General features: G+C 31.0%; 1 protein-coding gene across 7 annotated transcripts in view; it reads left to right on the top strand.

Annotated features, from left to right (window-relative positions):
• Positions 1-19058, top strand: part of LOC119615475 (zwei Ig domain protein zig-8) — a 316266-nt gene that overhangs the window by 252362 nt on the left and 44846 nt on the right. For all 7 annotated transcript variants that reach the window (XM_037971698.1, XM_037971641.1, XM_037971582.1 and 4 more), the window contains one exon: positions 8622-9917. In XM_037971698.1, the coding sequence (XP_037827626.1) occupies positions 9824-9917 (94 nt within the window). In that variant the 5' untranslated portion in view covers positions 8622-9823. The remainder of the gene's footprint in view (positions 1-8621; positions 9918-19058) is intronic.

Here is a 19058-nt window from a genome sequence, read left to right as displayed (position 1 = left end):
AACCTGTAAAAGGGGACTTTTTGGTACTTTTTGGTTGAAAGAAGGTACTTTTTGAAATTTCTATAATATGGAACCTAGAAACATTAAATTAAGTATGTAGAGCCCGGATTAGGCGAGAACACATAAAAGGAGATTTTTTGGTACTTTTTCGTTCTACAAAGGGTACTTTTTGAATTTGCTATAATATTAAACCTAGAGACATGAAATTAAGCATGTAGAGCCTGTATTAAGTGAGAACCTATAAAAGGGGACTTTCTGGTACTTTTTCGCCCTTCAAAAGGTACTTTTCGAAATTTCTCTAATATTGAACCTAGAAACATGAAATTAAGTATGTAGAGCCTGGATTAAGTGGCTCTACAGTGGCAGTGGCAGGTACATTTTGAATTTTCTATAATATTGAACCTAGGAATATGTAATTAAGTATGAAGAGCCCGGATTATGTGATAACCTACTTTTTCGCCCTTCAAAAGGTACTTTTTGAAATTTCTCTAATATTGAACCTAGAAACATGAAATTAAGTATGTAGAGCCTGGATTAAGTGGCTCTACAGTGGCAGTGGCAAGTACATTTTGAATTTTCAATAATATTGAACCTAGGAATATGTAATTAAGTATGAAGAGCCCGGATTATGTGATAACCTATAAAAGGTTATTCTTTCGTTCTTCAAAAGGTACTTTTTGAATTTTCTATAATTTAAAACCTAGAAATATTAAATTATGCACGTAGAGCCAGGATTAAGTACATAATCATATTAATACAATTGGTATTTTTTGATTTTTTGTAATAAAATTCGTACTGACTGTTTTTCGGCACAGCCGAATATAGAACTCTTACTTGTTTTTTTTTACAAATATCCCACTCGCATTCCTTTAAAAAAAGTTACTTTTTGGAAACAATGAAGAAATAGCTATCTTAACTCCTTTGGACAATTTTTGCTTGGACCAATAGGTGAAAAGTTCCACTCATTTAAACAAAGCCCTGTATGACCAAAATGTCCATCTAAGCAGTTCTTGACCAATAGAGCTGAAAATTTGTGTCTGGTTTACTAACCAATAGTACTCTCCTTGGAACTCCAAATCGGAAGACATCGATTTTAAAAGTATAGTCACTTGATACGAAATTGCCCATATATTCCGTAGATTTATCCTGATTTGCAGTTTAATAAATCGGTATTAATTTGAACATCTGAGTGATTTTCGGAGAGCGTTTCCTATTAGGATTTGGGCAAAATTATGGAACAAACATTACATTACAAACATTAATTTAAAACAAATCATTTCCGGAATGTTAAATCTTAATGCCATTGTTTTAAACGATTTATTGTCATTCATCTGATGCGATTTATTGTCATTCATCTGAGCCATGGTCATGCGTGACTGTACTACGCATCGTTTAAATGAATGAAATGAAGTTTATTGAGCCAACTGATCAAGAACAATTATTATAATATTATTTTTATTATAAAATCCATAAATGTTATAATTCCTTATAAGAATACATTAGCACACATACTTAGTATAATTCATTCTTAAATTGATTTAAACGGCTTGACCACAGATAAATATTCATACATATCTATATAAAGTTATGTACTTCATATGTTTTTATGTACATATGTATATATTCATACACATAAGGATTCTTTGTTTTATTCTTTTATAATATAAGTAGATGATTTATTTACGTTCGTTATTTTTTATTATTATAATAGAAATGCATCTTTAATTACTTTAATGCACAATTTGATTTCATTAAATTTAAAATCAAAAGAGAATGTAATAATTTTTAATCTTTTTCAATACATGGATATCTTCACAGAATATTTATTAAATGCTTGAATATATATTTACTAATACCTTTAAAACTCTCACAAAAACTCAAACATACATACATACATATTTAAAATGGCTATAATAAAACCAAAATTTTTATTGTTACAAATTGGTTTTTAATCCAACTTAAAATATTGCTTTTTAATTTAATTTTAAAATTTACATTAATAAACTAAAAAACACATACATACATACATATACAATTTCTCTTACCCAACAAACAAATTAAAAAAATATATTGACACTAAAATTACGATGAAGATTGATAGATACTAATTTATATGATAAGTAGTTTGAATTTGAAATCTGTTTCTATATAAAAACGATTTTATTCCTAGATTTTTTTTTATTAACTGACATACATACATATATACATATGTGTACGTTTATTGGGAAAGCAAAATTTATTTATGCATGAGTATGTAAATACTATAAATCCAAATTTACTCTGACATATAAATTCATACAAATAAAAATAAGATAAATTAGTTATTTAAAATATTTAAAATAATATTGTAATTAAAAAAATTTAACTAATCACAATACTACTTGGCTTCGACAAATTTTTATAACAATATGAAAATAATAATACCAGGGATTTGTCAAATGCTTTAAATTACATTTCTTAATTAATATTTCTATAAACTTTTAGAATTAAACTAAATAAAAATATAATGTTAAAAAATATTTCCTTCATCCATACCCGTGGGGCCTTTGGTCAATCATGTACCGATTTCTGTAGAATTTAAAAAAGTTGTAATTTTCACAGAACAAATTATTTTGGAAAAATTTGGCCTTAATCTTTTAAAAAAATATTGATTTATTATTAGAGGTAGGGGTTATAAGGGGCAAGATTAACTATCGACCGTCATTTAATTTAGCATAGGGTTGGGTTGTAAATAAATTTGTCGAATTTTATTGCCAGTCTGATTTTCATAAAACTTTCTGATTACATAAAACGAATTTGTGTAAAATTATATTACTACTAGCATACCCTGGGTGCTTCGCTACCAAAATTAAATACATACAAATTTTTGTTTACTTTTATAGAAAATTAAAATTGATTAAACATTTTATTAATGTTTTAGTTTTTTACATTCAATGTCACGTGCATAAATTCACATTCAGTAAGAAGCTTGTATTTTTAGTTTCATGAAAAATGAAAAGGTACCAAAAGTCCCTTTCAGTAGAAAAATTGGACTCCTACGACCAAAATTCTTGATTGGGGAGTCGGTTTTTTTGTGGGGTTTCACTTGATTGAGAGCTAAATAGGAGTCCGATATTGCTGATTTCAATACTTAACAGCCTTATCAATAGATAATATTTGTGAAAAATGTCACCCCTCTTGCTCCTGCCGTTTGTGCTTTCAATAGACAAACAGAAGGGCAGATGATCATTTAGTTCAGTTCATAACATTTAAATAGAAACCGCACATGATGTACAACATTGTTCTAATAAATTTATTTTTGTAAGTGAAAATTATCTTTGACCTAATTCTTCAGGTGATTGAAACCAAATAAGTGCATTTAAGTAATTAGAATAGAAAGTCAAAACACAATTACCTAACAGGGTTCATTTGCGAATAATGCTGCCGATGTTAAGTAGTAATTTTTAAAATGATTTAACATTAATAAATATATATTCGTAAAAATAATTAAAAAATAGATAAATTAATAATAGGACATTTATGGGAACTTTAGTTGATGACTATGCATCAATATATTTAAAAAGTTAATTTCAATTACTCGAAAAGTTTACCAATCACCCATTTAATTATTAATGACCATCTCGAAGAATTCATAGCACTTCCATTTACGAGTTTGTTATCATATTCGTTTATATTAATATGTACTTGCCACTGAATACGTTCAAATTTTTGCAAGTATGTATAGCACACAATAGACCTGTTCCAATATATTCGATTTTTTTCATTTATATTTCCAACAATCCTAAAATTTAAATTCAATTGGCAAAATAGAATAAAAATTTAAAGCGTTTTACAAATTCTGATAAAAACCTCTTTCCACACATTTTGTTAATGTTTGTACATGTTAACATATATATGTATATGTAAGGTATTGTCAGTTATTGAACGGAGGGCAGATATTTCGGATTTCAGTCCCTAGTACCTCCCTTTAAGATCACATTAATTCTTTCATTATACTGACTTCTTAGAGACATTTTGGTATTTATAATTATCTGGAATCAATACAATAAGCAATAACCCCTTTTCATGGTGGATATACAAATTGATCTAAGTTATATGTATATAGTTTTTAAGAGCAGGCCTAATGTGCATTGCATCTGCAGCTTAAGAATCTGGATTTCCGTAACGGCTGAAACAAGAACATTAAATTTAATGTAAAAAGTAAAACAAAGAATTGCAAAGATAACAAGACAACGAATATAATAAAAATCTGTGTTGTGGAGACAGTGAAGTTAAAACAATTAATAGTAAGTTTTTCTTCTGTTTTCTTTCCCTTCAGTGCATTTTTCCATTAAGTTTTATTATTTCTTAAGTTTCTTATTTCCTTTTGATTTTTACTCAAGCTTTCCTTATTCTTATGTTCTATTCTTTTTCATCATCCTCTTAAATTAAAGCCAAATGATAAAGGGGAGAAAAATCAGGACACTACAACAACAACAACACGGGTTCATTAGAATAGAAAAAAACATGCTAAAAGTATGGAGTAATTAAAAATTAATTAAGTCGGCAAAAAGCCAATATTGTATTACGGAAATGCAAAGAATAAAAAAATCACAAGACAAACAATTTGCACAGCTTTGTAAGTGAAACTCTAGTACAAACGCTTTTGGCTATTTAATGTTTAACTTTAAAAAAGTTCAGTTGTGTTAAACTACAAGTTATGACACTTTTATAACAGCACGTAAAATTTTTTTAAAAACTATTAAAACTTAAATTAATTGGTTTTATTTTACACCAAATACATGTTACCTGTTTACCTTTCCGCCAAAATAAGTACGAGATTTAATTAATATAATTCATACATTCTTTTCGTGTTTTATTAATAATTTAGAAAGTATTACTTTAGAGATTCAATATTTAAAAAATCATTATTTTGTACTCAGTTGGAATTCAATCAACAGTTTTTGTTTTTATAATATTCTGTGAATCTTTTTATGCTGCACATTGCAATTTCATTTATACTCGCCCTGCATTCAATTTACATACAAAACATGTCTCTGTACTTCGTTTTACGCAGTTCACAAACTTTCAATTGAAATGTTTTTAGATTTCTTAGAAAAGTAAATCAATATAACTACATATTTATAAAACAAAATAGCACACTGTGGAATGTTCCATACTGTTCGTTAAGAAAAACGAGGGATTTAAGGGAAAATAGTTTAGAATGGAAATACAACAATAATCGCAAAGCAACTGAGGATATTTAGATTAATTTAAAACTAAATAAAAACGGTTATACCCTACACCATCATATAAGTTGATTCATTGTAGGTATATGATTTATTAAGCAGCGATTCCGGATTCTCAGGAAATTTTGTAGAGATTTTATTTCTTATCCTTTTTTGGTCGATTTTAATTGCTATACTGATTTTTAAGCCAACTATAAACGTTATAAATGACCGATATTCTTCATTTAATCTATATATATAAAAACCAATGTATGTTTGTTTATTTGTTTGTTTGTACCTTATAGGAGGCTAAACCACTGAAACGATATTCTTGAAATTTTCAGTGTATGTTCCCCTATATCTGGATGGAACTATATGTTACTTTTTATTTTGAAATTGCAAGTGGGAAGGGGTACCACTCCCGCTACTTCAAAAGTCGAATATCTCTGAACAAGGTACAACTAGAGTCCTCAAATTTTTTATGGACAATTTTGACATCCACATGATTATTTGAGGGAAAAATTGGAGTACAAGCAATAGGGGCGTGGCACTCACATCTGTATACACAAAAATGAATGTGTGTTTGAAGACAGCCAAACTGCTGGACCGATTTTTCTGAAATGTGTCTTCTGTATGTCTAGAAGGAACTATATGGAGTCCTCAAATTTTGTATGGACAACTTTGACACCCAAAAGAATATTTTTGGATAAAATGGGCGGAATGGCTATAGTGGGAGTGGCACATTCCATATGAAGAAAATCTTAAATTAGTATATTTGAGAAAATATAACAGATAAAGTCCTCAAATTTTGCCGGAAACACTTTAGTTTCAATATGATTATTTAAGGAAAAAGGGGGCGTACTAGCAGTAGGAGGCGTGGCATGCCCATATAAATTAAATACAAAAATTCGCTTTTCTGGGAAACTATTAGAGTTAGAACCTTCAAATTTTGCACGAAGAACTTTAGCATCCATGCAAATCTTTTGTGTAATAAATTGGCGGACAACCACTAGGGGGGGGGGGGGGCGTTGCTCCTGCCATATGAATAAAATATACAAATATTTGTTTATCTGGGAAACTAATAGAGCTAGCTTCTTATAATTTTGCAGGAAGAACTTTAATATTCATCTGAACATTTTGGGGAAAAAAGCGCGGACTTTTATTAGGGGGGCTTTGAACTCCTATATGAATTAAATAGAAAAATTCGTATATTTGAAAAACTATTATAGCTAAAATTTTCAAATTTTGCAAGAACAACTTTAAAATCCATGTGAATATTTGAGTAATAAGTTGCTTTGTCGTTTGTCAGGGAAACTAATGGACCTAATTTCTTCAAATTTTGCACGTAGAAATTTAACATTTATTTGGATATTTATATATTTGAATTAAATAGAAAAAATCGTATGTCTGGGAAACTATTAGAGAAAAAATCCTTTGACATCAATGTAAACATTTGGGTAAAATTGGCGGACTAGCAAATTGGAACCTCCCATATGAATTAAATAGAAAATGCATATATCTGAGAAACTATTAGAGCTAGAAAAATTTACATGAACAACTTTGACATTCATGTGAACATTTAGAGAAAACTGGGCGGACTTTCAAAAGGACCTTAGCATCTTCCATATGAATTAAATACAAAATATCGTACATCTGGGAAACTATTATATTATTAAAATTTTTGATAGGTTACATTAAAATCTAAATCAACGTTTGGAAAAATTGGCGAACTTGCAATAATTTGCGTGGCATCCCCAATATGTTAGAGTCTTCAAAATCGTAAAGTGTTTTTTATATACCTTGGTTTTAGTGTAGCAAAGCACACTGAGTATAGCTAGGACATTATAAATTCTAACTTGTGCAACTAACTTTCAAAAGGGCACTTCTAATAGAAAATGCAGGTGAAAAAATTTACGTTCATTTCAGCAACCTTGTTCCTCAGCCCTCTAAATCCTCTTATTTAGACGTTACGGACAGACATGGCTATATAGTTTTAGAATTTAATTAGGACCTGTGAGTCATTATTTCTATTTGTAACAAGAGTTATGATAAAATCAATATATTTCCCATTGTTTTTATAGGGAACGTATAAAAATGCAAAATAGTTCACAATACTTTACAACTCAATCAATAAAAAGAACAGTAAGTGTTGTTCTAGTTACTTAGCACAAATAAGGGACATTTTATTTTATTGAATAACAACAGTTTTTTATACATTCTTATCAAACCATAAAATCAAGTTATGTTTTATAAGTAGCATGTGGACGAAATTTTCTATATACTTTACTACTTTTTCTCGGCAGTAATTTAGATAATTAACATAATTGCCAAAATAAAGTTTTCCGTTTCCCACTCTTATTTAACGATCAATCATATTGAAAAATGAGTTAAAAGTTTCCATACAATATACTTTTTTAACAAAGATAAGTAAAATCGAAAAGTAAAACCTATTTTTATCAAAACATATGGTACTGTTTATAATGGGCTACAACATTTTATACAAATTTTAATATAAAAGTAGGGAATAGTTATGACTAAAAAGTGTAGGCATTCTGAGTTATACGGTTAGAGTACAGTTACATTTTAAAATTGAGGCCGATTGAAATTTGTAAAAATTAGTATACCCCTCACCTCAATACAAGTGTCATCCTGAAATAACTTGATAAAATTGCTTCCTTGTTTAAGTTTTATATTACTGAACACTAAATTTTATTTCTATATCTGAACCAAGCCTGTAAGTAGGCCACCTTTCAAAAATTAATATATATTGCGTAATATTTTGCTCTTTTGACTATGAATTAAAAGTACATATTAAAGTCAATATGATCCCCATAAGTGTTAATTTTGAAAGTGACTAAATGACATTGCGAAATAAATTCTATATGTAAATTAAAAATCCTGATGACAGCATTCTTTTTTTTTGCATTCAATTCTTGAAAAGTAGTTTATATACATACATACATATATACATCACTACACAATTATTTTCATCAAAAAGTAATTTATTATCAAATTGTTATTGTGCCTTGTGTTGCACTTGCGGTTTTATAATTTCGATTTATTATGAAAAATATAATTCTGCAGTTAATAGTCGTACTGCATGCAGTAACCATTTTTATTTCCTCTTATTGCAATATGAAATTTAATATTCCATGAACTATAAAATCAATTATATATGCAAATTGAAAATAAAAATGAAGAAAAAAAAAATTTTACAATTTTGCAAAAATATTATGATAAAATAACATTTTTACGTTTGATACAATAAAGCGGAAATCAAACTTTTTCTATTTTTCCACAATTTCTTTTATTACAAAAAATTAAAATTGCAAATGAAACGATTTAATTTTTTTAACTCAAGATTGAATGTAATAAAAACTAAATGATTTTTTCCCTCATCATTTCTATTTGCAGTTCAAATTTAGTAAAAAAAGACGTTAGAATGAAATACAACTTTACAAATGCAACGGAAGGAAAGAAACCGAAGAATGAACAACTTCTGAACAAGTGAAAAAAGGAAGGAAGCTAAAACACAAGCAAATAATACGATAAATAATAAAACATCAAAACAAAAACTAAATCCAAAGAAAACCAGAAAAAATTAAACAAAAACCAAATATAAGTTTAAAAATGCATAATAATACAATGTTTTTAAGCTCGTATTTCAAAATTTGCAACTCATGTTGTATGGCGTGTCCTAAAAATTGATATCAACATTGCAAACTTACGAAAAATAAGATTCAAATTGAGAACATAATAAAATACAGGTCCACAGTAGAAAGAATTAAACCAGAAATTATATTATACAATTTACCATCAACTACCATTCATTCATCATTTTGGCATAACAAAGGCCATCACAACTTTACAATAACACAAGGAATCGAAATAAAAAACATAAAGATTACAAATAAAGACTTTGAAAAATTATACAGCGTAGTTTGATTATGGCAACCGACCATATTCTCATAATAGAAAAACCCTACTTGGACCAATAGTAGTAAGTCTCATTAGAAAAAAATAGTAACAATACAAAACACCATTAGTAGGGGAGAAAAATGTAAAAAATATATATAAGCAACATAATAAAATTAATTTTATTGTCATTGCAAAACAACACCACAACAATACACATTTTTTCCCTTTATTCACCCTGAGAAACAAGAACAGTGGCAGCAGCGGAGCAAGTACAACACTTAAGGCTGACATCTTCCAAGTCTCATTTATCATTTGTGCAACAATTCAACAGAAAAAAAAAAACAAAAATAATAAAACACTATTGTTACATCAGTGTTTTATATACAATTGCAGTTTTTTTTTAGTTTTCCATTTTTCGTGTTTTATTTTCATATTTAAATAAACGTTAACCTTAATCAAAGAAATATAAAACAGCAACAACAACAAAAACATACAGTAACTAACTATAGATAGAAAAGCAACAACGATAACAGCAGAACAAAAAGCAACAATAGCAACGTTCATTGCCGCATCACATCATCGGGACGAATGTTAAGTGTGTGACAACGAGCGGCATCACCACCTTCAACTCCTACTTCCAAACTATACCAACAGCATTGGTTTTGTAACAGGAAGTACAATTGGTGGATCCACTACAAATGTTCCCAATACTAATGCCAATGCACATGCTAGAAATACGTATCATTCTACTTTGCCTGCCATCCATTTTACTGGCGACAACACTGGAACCAGGTGAGTTAATTCGTTTTTAATAATATTAAGTGACCTTCATCAAATGTAAATGTAAATGTCAAATGTACTACTTTGTTCAATTATTTAAAAGTTTTTTAATTAGATCCAAACAAATTGAAACATTGACAAAATTATTGCATTCTTATCAAAATCTGAAAACAATCAACTGCAATTCTTATAAGGCACATTCGAGAATGGGCAGTATTATGTGACATTGTTACATAAACAATATCCATACGTATGATTAATATTTTATAAATGGTTTATAACACATACGCCTCGATTCAAGTATCATGTAATAATAGAAAAATTAATGTGCTCGATTTTCATTTTAATTATTGCCAAACTGACTAATTCTCATAACATGTGTAACAAAACATATGTTTACAAAGTATATTTCGTAAAAATTACCTGAACTATTATGGCTTCGAATTTTTATATCGGGCCCAGGAAAATAAGGGTTTTGCTGCGGAATTTTAGATAGCTAAATGAAAATTGGCACATAGCTCATTTCTTTAGCATAATTAGTAAGGTATTAAAAGTCACCGAAAATATCGTGTGCGCTAAGAGAGATATTGGAGGTCAAAGGTTACACAAATTTTTTTTAGCTAATATATTGTTTACTATGCGTCGTACGCGTTTTGATGTCATTATAATTTCTATAGAGAATTTAATTTTCTACATTTTGGTTGAGGAATACTTTCTCATCACATTAGTTGTTTTCGAGCTATAGTGCATTATTATACCCACCATCTAAAAATATGGGGGGTATTTTTTTCATTGCAATGACATTTACAAATCTTAATTTTTTTAACTCCAATACAGATAATGTATTGATTTTGTCATTCTGTTTGTAATACATCGAAATATTGGTCATAGACTCACAAAAGTATATAAATTCTAGGTCCTTATTAAATTCTATGGGATCTAGCCATGTCCGTCCGTCTGTCCAACTGTCTGGCTGTCTGTTGAAAACACGATAGAGTCCGAACGGAATGAGCTAGAGGGTTGAAATTTTCTACAAATATTCCCTATACGAAGGGTTTGTTTGGCCTTGCAAATGGGCAATATGGGTCCACGTTTAGTTAGCCCCTTGTATGGGGGACCCCATAAAACATCCTTAACGGGCATATATGTTTTAAAAGTGTTAGTATAGCGATGAAATTAAACATAAATAAGTTTCATATGTTCCAAAATCTCCATACGAAATTTTATGAGGTTTGGTCCATAATTGACACTATCCCCTATATAAGGTCACCTTCAGAAAATGACTTTAACGCTCATTACTGGCTTCAAAATACAAGCATATCAATAACATTTGACATAAGTATGTGCCTTACTAGCCAAAATTTATCTACCATCTTTTATATGAATCGGTCCATAACTGACCCTACCCCTTATATAAGGTCCCCATCAGAAAATGACTTTTACGATCCTTTTATGGCATACGGTTTGATGGTGGGTATATGAGATTCGGCACAGCCGAAAATAAAACACTCTCAATTGTTTCTTTCTAATATTAGCCAAAAATACAAAATTAATTTCTGTTACATCCCTTATCACAGCATCACCCTCTGGCGCATAGTGCAATGTCCGTCTATCCGAAATTTCCGATGCGGTCATAGGCCACAATTATGAACATAATTTGAAAAAGGTTTGGCGACATAATCTACAAAATCAGGAAAATTTTTCCAGTAAATTTTATGGAAATCAAACTACGACTTCAATTAGCTATAATATAGAAAACCGACTTTAATTTGTTTCTAATATTAATGTAAACCATAAAATAAAGATAAAATCTGATATTAATAAAATTTGGTGGTAATATTACTCTACCACCAATTTTTCTGATCATAAATATGAGCTGTGAAACTATCTGAAATTATAGAAATTGCACTTGCGAGCTAAATTGATTCAAAAGTCCATAAAGACCAATAATATACATTTTGTTGAGTCTCAAAATAATATTTCTAAAAGTTGCAAAAAGACAGACAATTGATTATATCTTTCTCCACAAAAATGTAAAAACTCCTAACAACTTTTTTTAATTAAAAAGAATAATTTCTAGAAGAAATTTTAACATATGTAGCAAACAACGGTAAGTTAATATTGAGTATTAACAAGGTTTTCAGTGTTTAGTTTCAGATAGCATGCAAATTTTTATTCCGGCTACCGTCTCGTCGGCTAATGGGGTAGGTTAAGAGATACTAAACCCGTTAAATAGAACTTCAGAGTGAATTATTTAACTTTTGCATGCTTAATGGTAAAATCATTCTAGTATGATAGGAAGAATATAGAAAAAGAAAGTTGTATATCCTAGGATTAATGTGTGAAAAATGAATTAACTTGTGTGTATAGTTGTTAACACACTATTACCCCTCCCAACCTTGATCATGTCCATAGTAGCATAAATTTGGAGTATGATCCCATATTTATCAAACCCTTTCTTCTAGGCTGTCAGAAATCTAGACAAATACTAGTTTATAGATTCATTTCAAAATCCAAAAACATTTATTAATAGTAAAAAAGAGAAATAACAAAGTTTAGGAATGTTATTTAAAAATAGAAGTTATTCACATTATGAAAATATAAACATATTTAAATAACTCACAAAATTAAATTAATTTAAAAAAATTAAAATTTAAAAAAAATTAGGTCTTATAAATTAAATTTATATAAAAAAAAAATAAAAGAAATTTGCAAAAGGAAATTATATAGTTTTTCTTTTAAACGAGAGAAAATCAAATTATTTATGCACACTAAATTTTTAAAATAATAAGATTTGTCGCATTTTGATTTTTTTCCCTAGTGGGGTTTTAATACGTAGCCAATATTTTATAATACCGTTAGTTTTTTTTTATATATATATTTTGATATGATTAAAATTAATTAAATGCGTTTTTCTAATTTTCCATGATTTAATTTGATAAAACTACTTCATATTTGGTATCAAATTTTACAATTTTTCATTTTCTTTTCAAATATTATAATATTTTAGTGATTAAATAATATATAAAAGAGAAACCATACATACCCTAAGTTATATTTAACATTGATTGATGTTAACATTTACACTCAATGTTATTAACAGTGTTAAATTTTAACAGTGATCATTAACATAATTATTTATCACTCTTAGGGTAGGTTTGTCTTCTGTTATATATTTATGGTAATAAAAGGAAATATAAAAAACTTTGTTACCTTAATATTTGCAGGATTCCGGTGAAAGATCTTTCCCTGGGTCCTTGTTGGGGTTGAAAATCAGCAAAATATTATAGTTTTGGTGATTAAATAAAGTATTTACACAAAAAGTTTAACATTTTAAAACACCACTTTATAAAAAAAAACCGTGCCTATTTTAGGGGTTGCGAATTCTTATTATTTTTACCTTTTTATAATTTTTTCTTAAATTCTCTTAAAAGTTTATCAATAATATAATTTTTTCCCGTTTTTGTGAACTTTATCTCTCGAAATATTCTCACTTTTGTAATTTTTGTTTATTTTTGCAATTTTGATGTTCTTTACTTTTCTATATTTTGACATTTGGTCGGATTTTTGCACATTTTCTTTTATTTTCACAAATTTCTTTAGCGTTTCTAGTTACAAATTTAACTTTTTAAACAAAATATTGAATAAAATTAAAATTTGGATGCATATTTATAAAAAAAACGAACAAATTATTAAGTTTCGCCCGAATTAAAAGGTAAGTGGGATTATTGGTAAATAATTCTGAATTAGATGTTAATTTTTCTTTTTACACACATATTTAGACCACTGGCTATATCTTTTTGTTTTACTTATAAGAGGATTGTTATTATGGTAAAAAAAATCACTGGTTTGTATTTAAGCTGTTCCTATTTTGCCTGGTTTTCTTTTCTGTTGTTTTTTTGTTTGTTTTAGCTTCACACTCTTTACCAGACTTCACACACCTACTCTCATCGATTGTGAGGTTAAGTTTTCTGGCCAATCCGGCTCTGGCGAAGAAAATCCTTCAAACTACAGATGGAGATTTTGTTTAGGAAGCTCCCGTCAAATTAAAAGGGATTTTTGTATGCTGTTGGGCAAATTAGGAAGAAATTTTTCTATGAAATGAATAAATATAGATTTCCTTGTAAAAATTTACCGGACATTTACCTTTTCTTATTATACTGGAGATTTTGCCAGCAGCGTTTAGAGAAAACAGCATGTGCTGTACATATCTCCGTTCCCAAATCAAGTACCTATCCAAATCCTGGCGAAGACTAATCGGACAAAGGTTTATAGGGATTTTAGATTTCGACTAACAAAAAAAACAAAAAAAAAGACCGTAATTCCCACTAACGTTAGTTCGTTTTACTCAGGATTTTGTTGCCATATAAATCGCTTCACTAGAAAGCACAGAAATACATATTTCATAATTTATCCTAAAATCTTTTTTTTTCTTTAATCCAATATTTATTTTATGAAATTTATAATTCTGTGATAAGTAAAGAGATCGAAGCTTGGCGAAACAAAAAAACTTACTTGTTTTTCACTTTATTATAAGCACAGAAAAAAATGATTTTAATTCTTCTTTTAACTTCCGGGAACACAAGAGCTTAATAGACTCACTCAAAGATTTTAGGCAAAGAGACCGATTCCTAACAAAATATGTCTTTTATACCCCAATTTCCTTGGAAAAATTACGTTAATCCAGCACACCATTTTCACAAATACATAAGTCATAGCATAATCATAATTTCACCGTATACTAATAAGAACTAATACATACAAAAGTATGATGTTACTAAATTTTATCAACCATTAGTAAACCGTTTTACCATCTAACACCCAGCGAAGTATTATGATCTTCTCGTTAACTATATTATCATGACATGACATGATATTTTTTTTTTTTTACTCTTATAAACACGTAAATACCCCAAATATATTTAATAAAAATATTTTATAATAAAATATTAAAATATTGATAAAAAATATCGAATCCTAATAATTTTCAGAATTGTGTTCGGTAATTGCGTACAGGATATTTATTGATGGACGGACGGACAGATGGACGGAAAGACGGACGGACGGATGGAAGGACAGACGGACAGATGGAAGGACGGACGGATGGATGGAAAGACGGACAAACGGAAATGGTACGATTTAAGGACAAAATATAAGTTCATTATTGAATTAGATGCTGGCAAAAACTATGGTACAAGCGCCCTACATTTACCCCCGCCAAAAATCAGGCTTGGGGATACAAAAACTCCAAGACTGATACCGCTTGTACAAGAATTATGTTCTTATATCCTTCGCATGGTACGTACCAATTAGTTTCCCGTTTAAATCTTCCAGTTGGTAGTAACAATATCCTGTCTTTTTACGAATCCGTGCTTTAACGAACAATGGTGCCAACTTCGAATTAAAACCCTTTCCTAAATCACTCTGCTTGAAATTTCTCCTAAAAACCTCCTGTCCTACTTCATAGTTTGCCTCTCGAGATCGAAGGTTATATGATTTTTCATTCCGATCCTGTTGTCGTTCAATATTTCTAGCCGCTCTGTTACGTATAATGGAAAATGAATCCTCCCGATCAAATTTTAAAGTTCTATCCTCCAGCATTCCCAGATTGCGTAAAAGGGCATATGATTTACCGTTGGTAATCATGTGCTGTCCGAAAGCCATGTAATAGGGCGAAGTACCTATTGATGAATGCACTGCTGAACGTAGAGCACAGCTAATGCTGCTAAGGTATTCATCCCAATTACTCTGGTCGATTTTAATGTACGCTCTTACTGCCGAAAGAACTGAACGATTGACCCGTTCAGATGCATTAGCTTGGGGCGAATACACTGCTGTATATACGTGACCTATACCATAATCCTGTAATAGTTTATTAAATTTCGTAGATTTAAACTGGGAACCATTGTCAGAAACTAGCGATTCCGGCGTGCCGTAAGTATGAAATAACTCTTCCAAATATTTCACGATCAAGTCAGATGTAAACCTTTTCACCGGTTTTAAGAAGCAAAATTTAGAAAAATGATCTAGAACTATGAATATACCGATATTTCCGGACTTTGACCGTGGATAAGGACCTAAGAAATCCACATATAATTTTTGAAAAAAACGTACGGTGTTAGATGTTCTTCCCATGGGAGGTTTCATTATAAAATTAGGGTGTTTTGTACTCTTACATACATCACAGGAGTTCACGTATTCTTTTACGTCATTTACCAAATTGGGCCAATAATAAAAACGACGAACCCTCTCTAAAGTTTTGGTTATTCCACCGTGGGAAGATAGAGGACTGTCATGAGCTCGTTTAAGAATTTCTAGAATCATACCCTTCGGAATCCATAGCTTCCATGCAAGGTCGTCCTGCAGCTGTTCTCCCGAACAGTGTTCAGTTCGTCTGTATAAAAAGCCGTCAATGATTCTAAGGTCAGGTGTTTTATCTAAATTTTTCCTAACATTGTCCAGTAGTTGTGTGTATTCTGTACTATGAAAATGCTCGGATTCTAGATCCACGAAAACCCCAGAGTCATTTATTTCGGACAAATTCATTCCTAGGATCTCGGACAAATCTTCTGTGTTGGTACGAGAAAGCGCATCAGGAACCACATTCTTACTGCCTTTTCTGTGTTCAATTTTAAAGTTAAAACCTTGAAGCTTTAATGCCCATCTTGCCAAGCGCGAGTTTAAGTCTGTTTGGGACATGAGCCACTTAAGTGATGCGTGATCAGTGATCACGGTGAACTCATGTCCTTCCACGTATGCTCTAAATTTCTTTATGCTTAACATTGCTGCCAAACACTCTTGTTCGGTAACTGAATAATTGCGTTGGGCTTGGTTGAGTTTCTTAGACATAAAGGCTATTGGAAACTCTTCACCTTCCGCAGTTTTCTGTACCAAGACGCTTCCTATTCCAGTATTGCTGGCATCACAGTGAATGTAAAACGGCTGCGAAAAATCAGGGCTGTGCAATACTGGGGCTGTGGTCAAGATTAGCTTTAAATCATCAAAGGATTTCTGAGCAATATCGCTCCAAATAAATTTTCTTTTATTTTTTAATAAATCTGTTAAAGGCGCAGTTACAGAAGCGTAATTCCTAATGAACTTCCGGTACCAACCGGACATACCCAAAAATCGTCTGAGCTGTCTTACAGACCTTGGCGTCGGGAATTCAGTAATGGCCGATACCTTATCTGGGTCTGTCTGAATTACCCCATTTCCTATCAAGTGGCCAAGATAACGGACTTCCTGTACGCAAAATTTTGATTTCTCTACATTTATGGTCAGTCCTGCAGAACGAATTTGTTTTGATACTTCACGCAATACATCTAGATGACGACAGAATGTATCCGATACAATCAACAGATCGTCCAGATAAACAAACACTTCTGTCCTTAAATTCGCCGGTACCACCTTGTCCATTAGCCTAGACATTGTTTGAGGCGCGTTGCATAAGCCAAAAGGCATGACTTTATAATGGTACAAGGGGCGGCCAGGGACAGAAAATGCTGTTTTATCCTTCGACGATTCGGCTAGGGGAATTTGCCAGAACGCATCCTTAAGGTCCAGGCTAGTTATATATTCAGCTTTTGGCAATCTACTAAGTATACCCTCAATATTAGGAAGAGGATATGCGTCTTTGACTGTAACCTCATTCACCTTCCTACTATCCAGACATAATCTTATTTTTCCTGGTTTCCTAACAAGGACTATAGGGGAAGACCAAGCGCTATCTGACTCCTCTATCACGTCATTCTCCAACATGCGATCTAATTCCTCATATATCAACTTTTCCATTGCTGGAGAAACGGGAAAATGTCTTTGCTTCACAGGTGTTGCATTGCCTACGTCAATTACATGTGATAAAACTGAAGTTCGACCTAGACCCTCTTTTAAAAATGACGGAAATGTGTTGATAACCTGTTGAAGTTGTAGCTGTTGTGATTCTGATAAATGCCGCTGCTCTCCAATTTCTGAGATTTTGTGAGTACTTGAATCAAAATTCCTAGCAGAGATGAGTCCTGTGGGGAGTAGTTCAAAAGCGTGCCAAAAGTCTATACCTAAATACAGATCCTGAGACAAGTCCGGTACGATATACAATTTTACTTGCTTCGTTATACCGCGAAAAGTTACGTCAGCAAGAACATAACCACAAACCGTTTGCGATTTACCATCGGCAGTCTTGACAAAAGAGTATATTCTCTTGAATTCCCTATTAGAATCAAAAAAATCCGAAGCTGCTTTAGCACCGAGACAACTCACTGAAGCCCCCGTATCCAACAACCCTACCCAGTCCTTACCAAAAATATGAACATTAGCATAAGGTCGGATATCATCAGGTTTATCAAAGATTGAACTCAATAAATTCTTTCTAGTATGTTTAACAATTGACCAAAAATTCTTCATACGTTCAGATGATCTTTTCTTCTTTATACTGGGAATAGGTTCGTTGAAGATTTCTGACCTTCTGGCATTATATTCGGCCAGCCGAACATGAAAAGGTTTCATATAAGTTGGACAAGGTTTTGAAGATATATTGGTGATATCATTTGGAGTTTTTGGTAAATAAGACTTACGTTGGCTTTGGATTACCGAAGGTTCTGGACTTTCATTTTCATAAATTGTCTTTAGCGAAAAATCTGAGGTTCGTTCTAAATGTGCTGATGAAGAAGGATTTAAATCATTTATATCATTTGAAGACTTAGTTGGATTAATTTTGGAAACTAGTCTGTGCTCGTACTGGCTGTTTTCATACGTTTGGGTGCACTTTTCAGCGCACCGGATTTTAAGTTTTTTGATGGATTGCAAGAAGTACAGTTTGGTTTATAAATACCCGGTATACCGCAACCATAACAAAAGATTTGGCGGTCTTCGAGACATTCTTGATACCTATGCCCCACTTTCTGGCAATTCCAACAAACCAATGAGACTGCTGCTACTTCATTCTGATCACTTACTTCAACCTCATCTTCCATTATCTCATGAACTTGTCTACGTTGTACAAATGGTCTGTTAAAAGTCTGCTTTCTACTGACGTCCATTAAGAAGAATTCTCTTCTCCGGCAGATGTCTCGTAAATGGGACACGGAATATATTGGAATATTAAGTATCTCATGTTGTATTTCCGGTAATAAGTTCCTCCGTAATATTTCTACAAGA

This window comes from Lucilia sericata, unplaced genomic scaffold (assembly GCF_015586225.1).
Source record: "Lucilia sericata isolate MDLA Ls3-8-SP2 unplaced genomic scaffold, ASM1558622v1 Contig000002F_arrow, whole genome shotgun sequence".
Classification (NCBI taxonomy): Eukaryota; Metazoa; Arthropoda; class Insecta; order Diptera; family Calliphoridae; genus Lucilia; species Lucilia sericata.
Note: the sequence above shows the minus strand (reverse complement) of the source record. Positions and strands in the feature narration are given on the sequence as shown.